Here is a 16,185-nt window from a genome sequence, read left to right on the forward strand (position 1 = left end):
TGAGCACCACCCCTGTTCATTGACATTAGTTCCTTTCTGTGAGCAACTTCTGACGTGCATCTAGAACTCCACTCTTGACTTTTTTACATGTCTGCATGAGGTCCAGTGGGTTCTCCGGCAATGTGTAGGCTTTGAAGCTTTACATGCCCTTTGATGGGTGCTGCCTATTTTGGGCAAAGGCAGAATCTGCTTTGGAATGCTTTAAAGACACTAAAGCTACAGGCATCCATTGGGACTGTTGACTCCTGCCAAACAAAGCCCTTATCAATTTTATATATTTAAGGGTTATTTCAGAGTGCTGGTTTATTGATAGAGGCCGTCATCTCAACTAGAGCTGCAACAGACAGACCAGGCCTTTTGGGGTGAGGATGCAGATCTAGCAGGCAATTTGCAGGCCAGCAGGGGTACCAGTCTTCCACCATTACCTCCCCTGCTACAACAGCCAGCAACCAGCTTTATTTTGTCGTAAATGGTGCACATCACACAGTGGGAGACATGATCTGGCACCATCCTTCCAGGTGGTATTCCCGTCACATCCAACAGATAGGTTTTGCATGTTACTGAAAAATGTGGTTTACCCTACCTTTCCTTTCTTCTGCACCCAATATCCTTCCCACACCAGAACAGATTTTGGAAGAGCATCTGTCCATCATACTACAGGTTGCATGCCTGTATGCCTGCTGCTCACCAAATGTGCAACAGAGAGAGTACCAGACTAGGAGAAGGGCAGGGGTTGCTAGTCTCACTATTTCCTCATCCTGAAAAAGGATGGGAGCCTCATGAATATGTGGGACCTCCATCCCCTCAAAGCCAACCTATGGAAGGACAGATGTAAAATGCTTACATTGACCCAGATTCTATCCTATTGGGAGTTGCTGTATTACCATACCTTGATGGTTAGCAATTGAAGATGGGCTTGCTGCATTCAATTGTGGGACACCTCCAGACGACACAGGACCTTTCAACATATTTGGACTTCACCACATAAACAAGTCAAAGTCCCACCTGATCTCTTCTGAGAGGCTTCCATTCACTGGGCAGTCTTGGGTACAATGGAGTTCAGGGCTTTCCCTCCTCATCAACTAGTACATGACATTTGGGATATTGTCCCAATGTTTCAGTGGATCCAGATGAGGATAGCTCTGATGATTCCTGGGCTCTTAGCCTTGTATAGCTTCCTTGTCAAACGTGCCAGGTTGTAGCCCAGCAATGCCTTGCATTGGGCACTGTAAAAGGTTATTTGTCGGCCCTTTTTCATTTTTCTACAGTTGCCAGAACAACTTGTCCTTATCCAAATCCCCTGTTGTGATCCGATTATTAAAGGTTTGGCACACGTTTCCTGCCAAGCTGTTTGTGATGTCGCAGTGGGAATTTAACTTGGTCTTGACTGTCGTCATGTTTAACCGCTTCAAGATGATGCATAGCTGCTAGCTCTATATCCTGACCTAGAAGACTATCTTCCTCATTGCGATTATGTCAGCTCCTCACATCAGTATAATACAAGCATTCTCAGTGCAACCACACTACAGCATCCTATTCCTGTACAAATTGGTGCTGAGGACTCAGGTGGCCTTCTTATCTCATGTCATGACTCCCTTCTATGTTTGACAATGCATCAATCTACTAGCATGTTTTGCTCCTGCTCACCCTTTGAAAGAGGAGATGCTCCATCAGTTGGACCCCAAAAGGGCTTTAAGCTTTTGCATAGATCGCATCATGGATCAACACGAAGACAACAGCTTTTTGTGGGATTCCTAGCAGCAAAGAAAGGGAGGGCTATGCAGGAGTGGACCTTGTCAAAGTAGATAGTCCTCTGCTACACACTGGCAAAGAAACACCCCTGGAAGATCTGAGCACCCATTTCACCAGGGCTAAGGCTGGTACCACTGCGTTGGTGTGAGGACTGCCTGTCCTTGATATATGCCAGGCTGCAACGTGGGAATCATTAAAAACATTTACGAAGCACTACTGCCCTACTTTCCTAACAGCCAGGTCTGGCAGGCAGGATTCTTTGCCCAATCAGTTCCTTAGGACTTTTTGGCCTAAGCCCACTCACCAGACTCTGCACCAAGACAAGGTACTGCTTTGGCATTTATTTTAAGATGAACAATCCACAGTTATAATTATCAAGCAAACGCACAAGTTACTTACCCTTATTAATGCTCTATTTCATGTATTTTTTAAACAAAGTAGAATCAAATATTTCTTCTTCCAGCGACACCTCCACATTTGAAATTTCATATTTTTCACCTATTGATCACTTCATTCACTTCAGGCATCCCTGAATTCATAGATAGCACATTTTCTCTAACATCTCCAAGACAATGTACATAGCTCAATCCTTTCTCATTACCAGCGGTTATCCCTTTTAAGATATATTAACAGCAAAATACCATGCAAATTATGCATGGATGTATACAGGTTATTTACCATATCTGTTCTGGTAAAACAAAATATCTCCACTGTGTCTATTGATTACTCCCTTTCTAATGTTTCCACTGAACCTCATTGCACAAGGTAACACTACACTCTTGTAAAACTCTGCCACCTGATTGGGCCAGGTTACTGATAAAGATGTTTTTGTATCCTGCAGAAAACACGTAGAACCACTGGGCATATACTTCAAGCAGTCTACGGCTCAGAAGAAGCTTAGCTCTCTTTGCTCAGGTTGAAGAGTAATTGTACCCCCACATACCACTCACCAAACAGCTGACTCAGTATAGTACGCCACAGCAGGATGACATACAGAATAGCATAGCTAATTGTCTAAATCTGCTTGTGTCAAGTTTGGCAGACTACATGACGTAGATGAACTGATTTTAATTAGTGCACCAAGCTCCTTAAAGATAGCTGTTGATTTTTTCTTCAAATGTACTTATTACGGAAGCAAACTACTTTGTGGGCTAGACAGCAGTTCCTCGCAGTGGGCACACTTCTAGTAGCAAAAGCAGTTCAAGGGTGGATCCCAACCATCTTGTCCTGACAATGTTTAAGAATTTCTGGCCTGTGAACTGTGAACTTATGCAATAGCAATAAATGACAGATCAACTGACCTTTCAAGATCTCAAGTTAGTAGAAAGAACCCTGACAACTGCACCATCACTGGGAAAACTCTGACACCTTTCCTTTATAATTACATGTGTCAATGCTTTGGAATTTGTATCATGAAATAATAAGGTATAAAGCAGTAGAAATGCTGAAACTCCTATTTATCTCTGGTGAATCAAAACAAAAAGAGTAGACTGCCATAGCTTTGAGACACTGGTTATTTTGGGACCGCTTAAGGCAAAGAAATAGAAATCTGCAATCTGGGTGGGTGGGGACAAGCAATCAAAATTGACTTTGATCACTTGTATTTGTGGCGATTGGTTCTTGAACTGATATTTTAAATGAGAACACAAATTGCAGCCAATGCTTGGGGGATTAAAAGGGACAACCTTTGTGATAGATAAACACTGTGAAATAGCAGCCTATCATATCCAGCAATGATCATGAACCCATAACCTCAAATTGAGTTTGATTGGCAATTACCCTGAATCCTCTCTACTCCCATGATAAAATATATTATTGATTCCCTTTTTATTATTACAATGCAATGTGGAAATGTTATCTAAATTCTGGTGCTACCATCATAGATTTGGCTTCCCATTCACTAAGGGTTTGCTATTGTTAAGAAAGGCATCAATGAATATGTTGTGTTCAAATGTCTGTGCTTTTCCTTTGCTACTTGCAAACTCTGCCAACTTGTTTTACACTGCAGCCTTTATCAAGGCATAAGGAATGAACCATTTTTTTTTCATTGGTTTGTGCCAAGGTTTCTTGTGTAAATAAAAACCCTATTTACGGAGTAGTTCTTCATTTCACTTCAATCTGACCTTGTGCACTTTGGCTTAACTATGCTGGATTGTTTAAACATTTTGACTGAGTAGATAAGCAATGGATTTAACTTCTGAAATAAAAACATTAGTATCTAAACAGAGCACGGAAGCAGTTGATAAAGTCATATTATAGCACATATTAATGTCACAGGATACATTTATTGCATTGCTGTTTTATGGCCTAGTCAAGTTAATCATCAAGTCTGTGGAATTGCCAGCATTCATTCATGCCTAGCTAGCAGTCACTTCACATATACTATCAAGTTACTATGAAAATGTCCTTTGGTTGAAGGCATCTGCATGGTCTATGCCTTTGACAGAAGGGTGGAACTGTTCATTCAGGTAGCTTATAAGTACTAGAATTTTCCACATTGTTTAAAATTTGAATGTTTGTACTTGCTTCACATTTTAGTAATTTATATTCTATCACATCTAAATCCTTTGATATTTAATAAGGAGAGTTGTTTAAAAGAAGTTCAATTGAGTAATCACAAATCAGCGTCAACATTGAATACGAATAGTCAAAACAACCGCCGCAATTCAAATTTTATTTAACAGCAAATAGATGGGAGTGCTTTCTTTTCCAGAGTAAACATTCCATTTGGAATTTAAAAAAATCATCAAAAACATTTACAAACACCAATGTACTTTATATCCTTCATTAAATATAGAATTGGCAAATAAAATGGTAAACTCTTTTATACAAAAAACCCTTGCAAATCTATAACACTGTAACATTAATAAGAATGTAAACCTGAACAGTGGCCAATACCAACCACCTTAGAATGAAACAGCCAGCATGAGCACAAATAAGGAAAAATATTTACCAATTTAACTAGACAGTTATCTCAAGATCCATGGGCTTTTGCAAAGATTTCAAGGGCGACTATATCTTTCATTTTTCATGATTTATGAATAAATATTACTTGTACCAGACAAATCTGCAAAAAGGCAATTTAAATCTTTTGAAGTGAGAGAAATTGTTTTTTTTGAAATTTTAGTTGTTGAATAGGTCAAACAAGGTCTTGCAAATGTGTGGCAAATCGGCATTCGCATTGATAACACATCATCAGTCCATGAGCAATAGAAAGGCAGCATTAAACAGGCTTGCTGATCTCACATTTAACAAATGCTGTTAAAGAACTAATAGCAATATAACCCTAAAAAGGGTGAGATCCAGGGTAGAGCACTGGTAACTTTTCCCCTTGCAAACTTTTTAAATAAACCAATTGACATAGTGTATGTCAGGATCTTACAACATGACTAGGTTGGTTTCCATTTCTTTTCTTCTTTCAGATTTATTTCTGAAACCACTCAATCAGTGGAACAAATGGATAATGAAGCATCCCAGTGAAATCATTCATTTGGGTGGATCCGCACAATTGAAAGAAAGCAGAGGTTCTGAAATAAAATAAAAATGCTCCTACCCAAAATTAAAGGCAAACATATCAATATGAAAGCTGTACAACGTTCTTCAGGAATATGGAGCAAATTTCAATGTAAGCTACTTAATCATTTGTGATGTGACAATTCTACAGGAGTGTGCAGAATCCTTCATAACTGAAATTCAATTCTTCTTAACTGAACATACCAATGTGTATTATTGCTGATGTGTGCTGGTCTATCAAGTAATGTAAGACATCTGCCCAACACAGTAAAATGTGGATCAAGCAGGAGAACTGGAATGTGTCTAGTAGGCAGGAAAGGAAAAATGATAGAAGATGAACTCATAATTCTAGTTTGAACTTCATCAGCAGTTGTAAGTTATCACATTTCTTTTTCTAAGTTACTACTTTTCTATATCTACACTCTTGTTTGGTTTACCCACATTTCACTAAAGCAGATATCAAAATATGCCAGAAACATGATTTCGAAGCTATCTTTCAGTACTGAGAATAAGGGGCAGTTTAAGGTTTCAAAGCAATAGCTTACCATTTCTTTGTAGTAGACATATCACACTACCTTGGAGCATATGCCCATTTAATTTGGCATGATTAACCAGGTCATGTATGAATGAATAGACAAGGGATACAACTACTGGCCTCACAATTTGTGCTTTCACCTAATATTGCAGAGGAAAACAGAGGATTCCAATGGAAGTGAAGTCTTAAAAGAACATTGCAGCACTACAGATAGTTGAAGTCAACACCTCCTTTCTAAGTCTAAAGGAGGCCAAACCACTGAAGGACACAATGATGGCACTGAAACTTTTCTTTGTGATCCAAAGACTGAGATAAGTCTCTATTGGAAGCAGATGTGAGCCCGCTCTGTCTCTTTCGGTACAAGGAGCAGCACTAACAGCTATTGGTCTCTACCACACCCTCCACATCCAGTTCAACAGGCTACACCAGTACTTTGTTTCTCATCATAGGCAACCCAACAAGCAGCCTGGTTCTGATCCATTTTTGAGCAATAATAGCACACTGTCTTTTTGGAGTGAGCATGGCTATTTAGTCATAAGGTAATTCTCATTAAAGCAATGTCATTTGACTGGAGCAACACGAACACCAGGTTAGAGCAATGTAATTTTCAGTTGGAGGAAAAGGTAAGACAGCAGTGTATGCAAACAGCATGCTTTAAAGCAATATATAGCTCTAGCTGGACAGCTGTATATATGTTTGTTTACATCTCCAGTTGAATTTCCAGTTGAAACCCGAGGTGCTGTTGGTTGTTTCAGTTACAGTCATAAACAAAATCATAGTTGCTAGGTTCCTTCGGGATGGGTGGAGGGGCATCCGGAATCTGAATGTTTTCTAAGTCAAGTAAACGCAGCTTTATCTCCATGCTCAGCAGCGTATCCAAGTCATTTTGTGTCAATTCACTTGTCATATCCTTCCCAAGGAGAGCATTGAGTCCGTCAGTCCAGATACAGTACTGTGAAAAGGTAAGACTCAGTTAATGTCATGATTATGGTGCCATAAAACCCCACCTACACCCTAGATATCCTTCTTACATTTGAACCTTGATGGGTATTAGTAGCTATATTTTCACAACTTCAGTAACACACTTTACAGGAACACAAACAAGTATAATATCTTAACTGATATTTAGCTTTTGCTATCAATCACATTCATCGCTACAAAAAAACACTATGCGTTAAAAGTATTTCAAAGGGGTCATCTGGTGAATATCACAATAGGTTTTACATCCCAATCAAATGTCATCAAATTAGAAGACATTCCAGAAGCTTACTGTTGGTGATTGTTGATGAGGTATTATTGAGTAAGAGGACAAGATTTTTATCTTTTAGTGGATGCCTCCCTTTCAGTCTTTACCTTTTGATGTAGGTCAAAATCCAATTGAAAACACCCAGTTTATCAACAATGCTATATGTCACTGCTAGTGAGGAACTCCTGGATTATTCCTGAAACCAGAACCATATAGACTCACTTTCTAATGGGTCCTCATGCCTGCACTCACATATTAGCTTGGAACTCCTACCACACCTGATTAGATATGATCACCCTGCAAAGAACACATCACTTTTAGCAGACTTGTCAGCTTCCCTTTTTTCCTCACTTGCACTCTAAAGTTTCTAAAGCCCATTTCTAGGTTGAGCTTGGAAGCGCACAGCGCTGTCTATAAGACATGTTGTATTGCATATGGGCTATTAACCACGCCCACTCTCTCCTTTTGTTCTTTGGTGTGCTGATCTTAAATGCTTTCTTTTTATTGGTCCATTTTTCAAAACGTCCCTCCCTTTGTGCTTTAGTTCCCTCCCATGGGATTTCACGAAGAGAACATTTTGTTGGCCATCACACTACGTCAAGCTTCCTCCTGTTAGAGCATGTGATGGCTCCTCCTCCTGTCTGGTACATGGTTCTACGTTGCTTAAAACACATCTCAAGGGCCTTTTCATTTATTTTTATGCAGCTCCGTTTTCCTCTTAATATGTGCCTCTGCTGTGTGCTCTGGCCCAAACCTGGTGAAACCTTGCTTACCAGTGACTAAGAGGTGGTGTAGAAGTTCTGACATCGACTGTTCCCCCTAGGTTCCCCTTGCTCTAGGCCCGAGATGCCTGCGGTTTGGCCTGGGGCCTGCAAAGTCCTCACTGCTTTGACAGCTCCCTATAAGGCCCTGAGCTCTCCGGGCTCCTTCCCCAGTTTCCAGTTTCTTAATCATGCTCCTGCTAGAACCTGGCGGGGCTGTTTCTGCACCAGGCCATGCTCATGTGGTGGTTCCACTCCCACCCTCGCCAGAGCTTAGAAGGCAAAGGTTTTAGTTACAGCGTCATTCCTTGCCTTGGCAGCATGTGATCCTGGGCACAGAGCTTCTGACTAGTGTTTATAGCCAGAGGATCCCTGGCTGAACAGCCTCTGCAAACGAAAATATTTGGCAGATTACTTTTTTCCGAAATTATCTTGTTTGTCTTGTCTAATCAATTTAGCTACATTATTATCTCTATTCACGCTCCCTCACTCGGTTTGTTTTGAATGTATTATTATTTTTCATGGAGAGAAAACTCCAACACCCTCCTATATTGGACCCTGCCGTAACTTACTTGCCCTCCAGGTGCTTCACAACTTTTTTTTTTCTCTTTGCTTTTTCCCCCAGAAAAGTGCCCATTTACATTACGTGTCTGTTGCGGCATTAGATGCCAGGTCTACGTGTTTAATGAATCTATTCAACACGTTTCTGGATTATGTAAAGCTTGGTAGCAGCTGCCTGTGCCCGAGTGCCCCCAGCCCCTCCCACGATCATTCATTAGCAGGGACTGTATTCATAAGAGATCTTGTCTGCAGGGATGTCTGGAATAAGCCCCCTCTCCTACATGATGCATGGGTGGGTTAATGTGAGGTTCACGGATGGAAAAGCTGTTGTAAAGTCGGCGCATATGAGCAGTCATTGTGATGCTGTTGCATATGGCACAGCTGCTACAATGCTGCTGTATGTGGCACAGCTACTGAGTTGTTGACGTATATAGCATGGCTACTGCAATGTTGCCATAAGTGGCACAGCTTCCATGATGTTGCCATAAGTGGCACAGCTTCCATGATGTTGCCATATGTGGCACAAATACTATGATGCTGCTGTATGTGGCATAGCTACTGCAATGTTACTGTACGTTGCACAGCTACTGTGATGTTGCCGTATATGGCACAGTTACTGTGATGATGCTGTATGTGGCACACTGCTGCAATGTTGTTGTATGTGGCACAGCTACTGAGATGTTGCTGTATGTGACAGCTACAGCAATGTTGAGATATGAGGCACAGCTACTAAGATTTCCACATGTGAGCACAGCTACTGTGATGTTGCTGTATGTGGCACAACTAGTGTGATGTTGCTGTACGTGGCACAGCTATTGTGATGTTGTCATATGTGGCACAGCCAGGTTTGTGTTGCCACATGAATGGTAGGCTGTCATCTCGGCATGTCCGAGCCCAGAATGCATTGCAGTCGCTGAGGAAGAAGGTAAATGGAAGTGTTTTAATTGTATGTAGGGCCAGTGGAATTATGTGGCAGGAAAAGACGAAATTATGAGGCAGGGTTGACCAATTTATGTGGCAAAAATAGTCCACTTATGAATTTACAGCGCCAATAGCTCTAACTTAAGCAAATGCGAGACCTACTGCATTGCAAATGCTTGTTGTAACTTGCAATTATGTGAACTGTTCAATACTTGAGGTGCAGGAACTGAACAAGAGTCCAGGCATAGCTGTCAAGAACCGTTTTAAGTAGGTCATAGAATCAAAGTTTAATCAACTAAATGTTTCCAAGTAACCCCAAATAGAAACAACTATGTTTTACATATTGCTCGGTATTCTTAACAAGGCTTGAAGGGTTAATGAGATGAATAATCAAACTGCCATGTGTCGAACAGATCATGATCCTATAATATCTCTGTTTACAGTGCAATACTCAATGTTTACAATGAAAGCTACCTACTTAGAGGGAGATGACAAAAGAACACAGATTGCATGCCAAAAGAAGTATGACATCATAAGAACATATGGTTACTGATCCGAATGTTTATACAGATTCAATATGAATTCAAGCAATTGTTATTTTCTATGGTGTGGTTTAATTTATTATGTATGTATACAATGCCCACAAGTGGCACCATCTAAGTAAATTAGCACCTATCTTAAACATATTCATGAAAGATAGTCTTACAGTATATCACGTGACCAACAGTTTTTCATTATTTTAACTAAAGTTAAATAAACGGCTTCTGTTCCACACTCATTTTAATATGCTTTTTCAATACCCGTCTCATCTTCTTCAGCACGAGTCAGCAAAGTTTGACTTCCTTTCCCTACTATTTTCAAACATCAAATATGCCAGTTAATCTGGCCTTCCATCCAGGACTACCTTATTGTTAGAGGCTCTTCACTGGTAATATGCATTGAAATAGGTGCCCAAGTGTGCTTTCCAACATTGATGATGAGGAAACGTTGTCGTAGCTCACGGCCATGCCTTTGTGCTAAGTTTAACAAACCTGGACTGGAGTATCTGAACTGGAAACATCCAAGGTTACATGGTAGGTGGAGCATGGCGACTAGGAGCGAGTGCTGATTGCAGCATCACAGCAACTGCAGAAGATACATTGCGCAGTGGAACATATGTCGGGCAAAGCCAAAAGAAGCTGACCCCAAGGAACAAGGCCGCAGAATGTCACTGGTCCGGTATCTATTATGGGTCGCACCAGCACTTTGCTTTTTTCCCCAAACAGAAAACAAATAAAAAGACGCTGAAGAAGAACTAGCTAAAGGATTGTGGTGAAAAAAAGGTTTTGGAACACAGCACTGCTTTCAAAAATACAGCTTGACAGTATAATAGCAACAATGACACATGTGTTTAGAAAGCGGAGTATTTTAATTCCAGGGAAGGGATTTTGTTTTAGTTAAATCAATGCTTTAGCTTCAAGGTGAACTTGTACTGAGAACAAAAAAAGATGACCGCAAACATCCTAAATTTACCTTTTTTTAACATTTTCGGCAAGTAAATTAAGGACCTAAAAATATGGAAGTGTATTTCTTCCACTACTTTGTGTTAAAATTAGACACATCATTGGAAGAACAGCATGAACAGTTTATTTTTCTATAAACAGCTTACAGATGAAAGAACATGTTTTGTTGGTGAAAAAGAAAATTAATTAATTTCTCAAATTACTCTGTGAATTTAGAGACACGGAAATACAGAACTTCCGTTGATCATCTCATCCTGTCCATGTCGTTCCTACTTATAAGGATATAAGTGTTCTAGTCATTACTTTATAAAGTTTAGGTTTGAAAAACTCCAAATGCATCTGCCTCTCAAAATATCTAATTTGGAAATGTTCATTCACAGTTGTAAATCTTGACATAAAAAAATAGACACATTAAAGCCGATGGTTTTAATCGATCCTATGTGGTTTTTATAACTTCGAAGAGTCTCAATTATTTATGAGACACATCGCACCATATGCAATATTGATGTTTCAAAATCCAAAGCTAATAGAAGGTGGCACCGGCATATAGTCACCCTGCAGTTGTGTACTGGCTCAACTCCCTTATCACTGCAACTCTTGCTTTATCTATCTTTCCTTTACCACTATGACTACTCTAATCAGTTTTTACCCAGTAATTTGTAACTAATATTTGTGACCGCTTCCGTGGCCATGTCAAATGCATTTAAGAAACTTGCAATAAAGAATTTCTCAGAATATATGACTTCCTTATCCAGACCAGACTCCCATTAGAATGCATAACTTCCACTTTTTCTACTGACTTTAAACCTCCATGTATATAAACATCTCTGTCAGATACCGCTTTTCTACAAATGTAGATTTAACTAGGAGCAGGGGCGGCTGGACAGGCATGGAAGGGGTGGGGTGGCACGTGGAGGGGGGAAAAAACATTCAAATAAATTAAATAAAAAAAAAAAAAAAACATTTACCATCTCTACCACCGCGCCACTCCTTTTGCTCTTGTAGCTGCTGAAGACACAGGCTCCCAGCCTGCCCGGTGGCCAATCCTGAAACTTCTCAGAACAGCGTCAGGATTGGCTGGGCGCTCCCAAGCAGACTGGAAGCCTGTGCAGGCTTTCTCCAGCCCAGCAACAGTGTTGCTGGGCTGGAGAGAGCACACTGCCCATGTGTGTTTGGCTGGCCCGAGAAAGCCAGCCAAACATACATTAACAGTGAGGGGGAGTGCTGTGCACTCTCCCTCACTGCTCGTCACCTCCATGGCCCGCCCCTTTAAAAGAAATCGATAATAAACAAAGTTTATTATCGTTTTTTTTTTAAAGGTTTTGCAGCTGCCGCTGCTGGCGGGGGGGGGGGGGGGGGGGAGGGGTGACCCAAATGGAGGAGCCACCCCTGACTAGGAGTTCTTCTCATGCTAAACTTGTAACATACTGCCAATGATCCTCTGAACCACCAAATATGACCCATTGTCCCCTAGTGAACTGTCTTATACCCACTGCTTAATGTAAGGCCTACCCAGAGGTGTACCTATGATAGCATTCTGCTGAATCCTGTCGGTATGCAATACGACAATCCACATTACCCCTGACATGTTGTTTTTTAAACTTTTAGATCATTGAATATTTCATTATTTGTGGCTTTTGTGAAGCACCACAGACTGCTGATTAAACAACTAAGCGCTCCAGTAAAGGCAGTGCTTAATTTGTAAATAAAACTGTGCCAGTGCCCAAAGCCCTTCTCTGGAACTTGCGGATGCTGCAATCAAATGTGCGAGCACGGAATACTGGGGCAGCGTAATCCTGAAGCAATCTCGGGCAGCTTTAATTAATTTACAGCTACTCCCTGCCCCTTCAGTTCACTCTTGCAGCTTTGTTTTTCTCCTTTTTTGACGCATTTTCGTTTTTCTCTTCCTCTGTCTTTCCCATATGTGTCTTTTGCTTTCAGGTAATGCATGAGGCAGAAGAATAAGTGCCAGCCCTCAAAAATAAGTGCCGGTGCCCCGCACCAGAAACCACCAGCTCAAATTAAGCACTGAGTAGATGCGGTTGAAGGGCATGTGCTACTGTAATTGCTAAGAGAGTTCACAGAGAATGATGTTACCCAGTTGGTATTCACTGTAACCACCTTGTAAGGGCAGGAAATGCTAAAGCTTGGTAGTGAAAGGCTCATTAAGAATCCTTCTGCTCCTGCCAGCAGTAGGAGTCAAACCAAATGTAGGTGTATGAACAGCAGATTGAGTGAAGACGTTATTAGCCTACAGGTAGGACATACCAAGCACGATGGGAGGACAATTTGGTAGGCACTAGCACAGCTGAAGGGAGTTTCCTCAGTATTCTGCCAAAGATATATCAAGTTATTTTACGTCTAATGTATTTGGTAAAGATCCCAAAGGGTATAGTCTCCGATGCACAGGGTCCTTCAGACCAACCCTTCTGCATCTGAATGGGGTTTTCAGTAGGTTTAGCAAGGTAGACCTAACTGGAGTGCAGGGCTAGAAAACTTTATGCAAGAGGTAAGAGTGCAGTCCTGAAGTGTCTAATGGACACTGCCACGAATTGAGCAGTTTCTTGGATAGGGAAGAAGTGTAAAGTGTTTGAGGCAAGTGTGATACAGTGGCAGTCACTCTGTATGAAGGTAAGCCAGGAACCATGATTTGGAGTTTCAGTTTATCCACCTGTAGTAGTCCTACGAAGAGTGAATTCACAAATTTAGTAAAACAATAACTGCAGTTGCCATTAAGGTGATCTGGGATGATGGATTTGATAGTCAGGAGGGATGATGTAGAGGTAGCAAAGACAATGGAAAGCACTTCAACGTGTTATGTGCGGAGTCAAAGCAAGTTCACTATTAAAGAACACACCAATGTTATGCACTTTGTGTCAACTAGAGGGGGGTGACTTTTTTCATAGAATGATTTCTATTCACCATGACCTACAATCCCCAATAACATCGTAAAAGAAGTGGATGATAGTATTTTTTTTTTTTGCTCCACTGACAACACAACATCTCGAGCAGTGGCTTAAAACACCCAAAGCTACTTACTTCATGTCTGTCTGGCGCGATGAAGTTCAACTGCCCATTGGTGTCATACAATATAGAGAAGGCAAGCTCTAGCACCTCCTAGAAGAAAAAATGTACAAACAGCAATAAGTCATTTAATCTATTTCAACATATCTCCCAATGATGTTCCTGAAAAAGGGCTTGCAAACCTATCTAGTTGACCTGCAAGTGTTGAGTGCCCTTAATACAATACCTCTCTAAGGTTATTAGTTGCAAGTAACCAATTCTAATTTGGGATTGTTTAAATATAAGAAACGTTACAGTTGGAGACTGTCCTTCATATCTGTTAGAAAGCACTGGTCTGGATTCCTACAGCAGGCATGCATTTAAGACAAGGACTACAGAAAAGGCATCATCAGAATGTAGACATGTTCACTGCCTGAACGTTCACCAAAACTGATGCTTTTATTAATGGGAATGGACATTGGACAGTGCATGGTGGGATATACTGCCAGGATATGGAATAGTGACTGAGTTTGTTAAGAGCGAAAGTGATGCACAAATGTGTAGGACCTCGGCCATGCGCAGTACATGTATTTCCTAGAGTCCAAGGATGAACCCCGAATGACTAGGAAAACTGTAAAATGAAACATGTACTGCCAGCTCTTAGTCATAATAGCCAAAACTAGGCCTCTTAACATAAAAGGACTGCCACAAACACCAGTTAGTTTGGCGAGTGGTAATATCATCCAAAATAGGGTACATCTGCATTCTAGAAAAGTGTGGAGGTTCACTTTCTTAATAATGATCTAACCTCCAATCGCAAATGTCAACTCGCATAAAGGACATGTGGGAACATGAAGCCTCACCATAGATGAGCAAGAGATACCTTCATGGTCAGGTGGTAGTATCACAGCTAGTGGTGCTACTGTTGATGGTACCAGTTCTGTCATTATTGTATATAATGATGCACATCTTTGGGTTTAACATTATCATTCATCACTGCGTCAAATAGCTAAATCTGAAACAATATTGCACTGGTTTAAATAAATTAGTGTATGTCACCTTTTGCCCAGAGACAGCTGGCGATGACATTTTGTGCTTGCTTCTGTTTCTCCATTTGGTTCACGTGGGTTCTACCCCAGGTACACCCCCATTCAATGTATATTTAAATACATTGAGCAACATCATTCATGAATAATTACCGCGTTTTCCACAAACGACACAGCTTGTCAACTTGAAATACCCTACAGATTGGTCAAACCATTACTGTTTGTTATATTTGTAAAGATAACTTGTTTTCGAAATGTGCTGAACATGATAGAACATTTGTTTAGAGTCTACATGATACACATTTTTATTAGTATTCATTATAAAAATAAAAACAGGTTGCAAAAACCTCCCACCATTCCGCACACACCAGAGAGTCCATTTCCCAAGAGTCCTTAACTTGGTCTGCCTCGCTTATTGTAGTATCCTCTAGTCCAGCCTCCGGAAAATAAGCACACCCCAGGAATCCCGAAAACCTCACTACCAGACTTCAAAGACTTTAGAACCAGGCAGGCAGAACTGGGCTTAACATTCATGTGGAGGGCCACATCAGACCCGCCTTTAAAGCGCTTCACCCGTATCCTGTTGACACAAGGATCAAAGGTCTTAGGCGCCGTCCACAGAGCAAACTGTGGCAAAGACCCTTGCTACTTCCAGAAACTGGCACTTTGCTCTGCCCCAGTCAGAGCTCTTCACTCTAAGCCCGCCCATCAGATCGCTCAATGATCATTTAGGACGATGAAACAAATCAATCGATCTACAAGGAGGTGGACTCTGGAATGCACTAAGGGCCAGATGTATCAAAGGGTTTTACCCATTCTGTGTCTATGGGAATATGTGTTGGTACATAAGGCCCTAAGTGCTAAAACGAGAACTGAGCCCAACTATATAGGATGCAGTAAACGTTTGCAAATCAAACTACTCACAGTTGCTTTTCACTGAATTCAGCATAGAGCGGAGAGCACAATAAAAGAGTCATCCACCTATCACTCCTAACTCCATGCCATAATGCTGCACCCCCACACCTTTGTGAAGTGCTCTTAAGTAATCTAAATGATGTTGTGTCATGTCTGAGTTGCATGTTCCTAGTAAAAAGTAAACTCCTCGCAATGCATTCAATGTCTTACCTTGTTTTGTTTAAGCGCCCCCTTCTCCTTCATGTGAGGGCAGTCCTTTCCGGTCACCACTGCTTTTATGTCTGCCACGGGCACTGCATACAAGCACAGGAAGAGGATGAGTGGTCCAGTCAGAGTTTCAAATCAAGGGATTGATTAATAACATATACTGAATTCTTCCCCCTCTAATCCCTGCACGTAAACCCAGGAGAGAAAACCTTGCTAATATCGC

General features: G+C 41.0%; 1 protein-coding gene across 5 annotated transcripts in view; it reads right to left on the reverse strand.

Annotated features, from left to right (window-relative positions):
• Window positions 1-4,412: 4,412 nt before the first annotated feature.
• Window positions 4,413-16,185, reverse strand: part of ELMO1 (engulfment and cell motility 1) — a 1,154,836-nt gene continuing 1,143,063 nt past the window's right edge. For all 5 annotated transcript variants that reach the window (XM_069215589.1, XM_069215618.1, XM_069215598.1 and 2 more), the window contains 3 exons: window positions 15,966-16,048; window positions 13,831-13,908; window positions 4,413-6,752 (listed from right to left, as the gene is read on the reverse strand). In XM_069215589.1, coding sequence (XP_069071690.1) covers window positions 6,552-6,752; window positions 13,831-13,908; window positions 15,966-16,048 — 362 coding nt within the window. In that variant the 3' untranslated portion in view covers window positions 4,413-6,551. The remainder of the gene's footprint in view (window positions 6,753-13,830; window positions 13,909-15,965; window positions 16,049-16,185) is intronic.

This window comes from Pleurodeles waltl, chromosome 2_1, assembly GCF_031143425.1.
Source record: "Pleurodeles waltl isolate 20211129_DDA chromosome 2_1, aPleWal1.hap1.20221129, whole genome shotgun sequence".
NCBI classification, from domain to species: Eukaryota; Metazoa; Chordata; class Amphibia; order Caudata; family Salamandridae; genus Pleurodeles; species Pleurodeles waltl.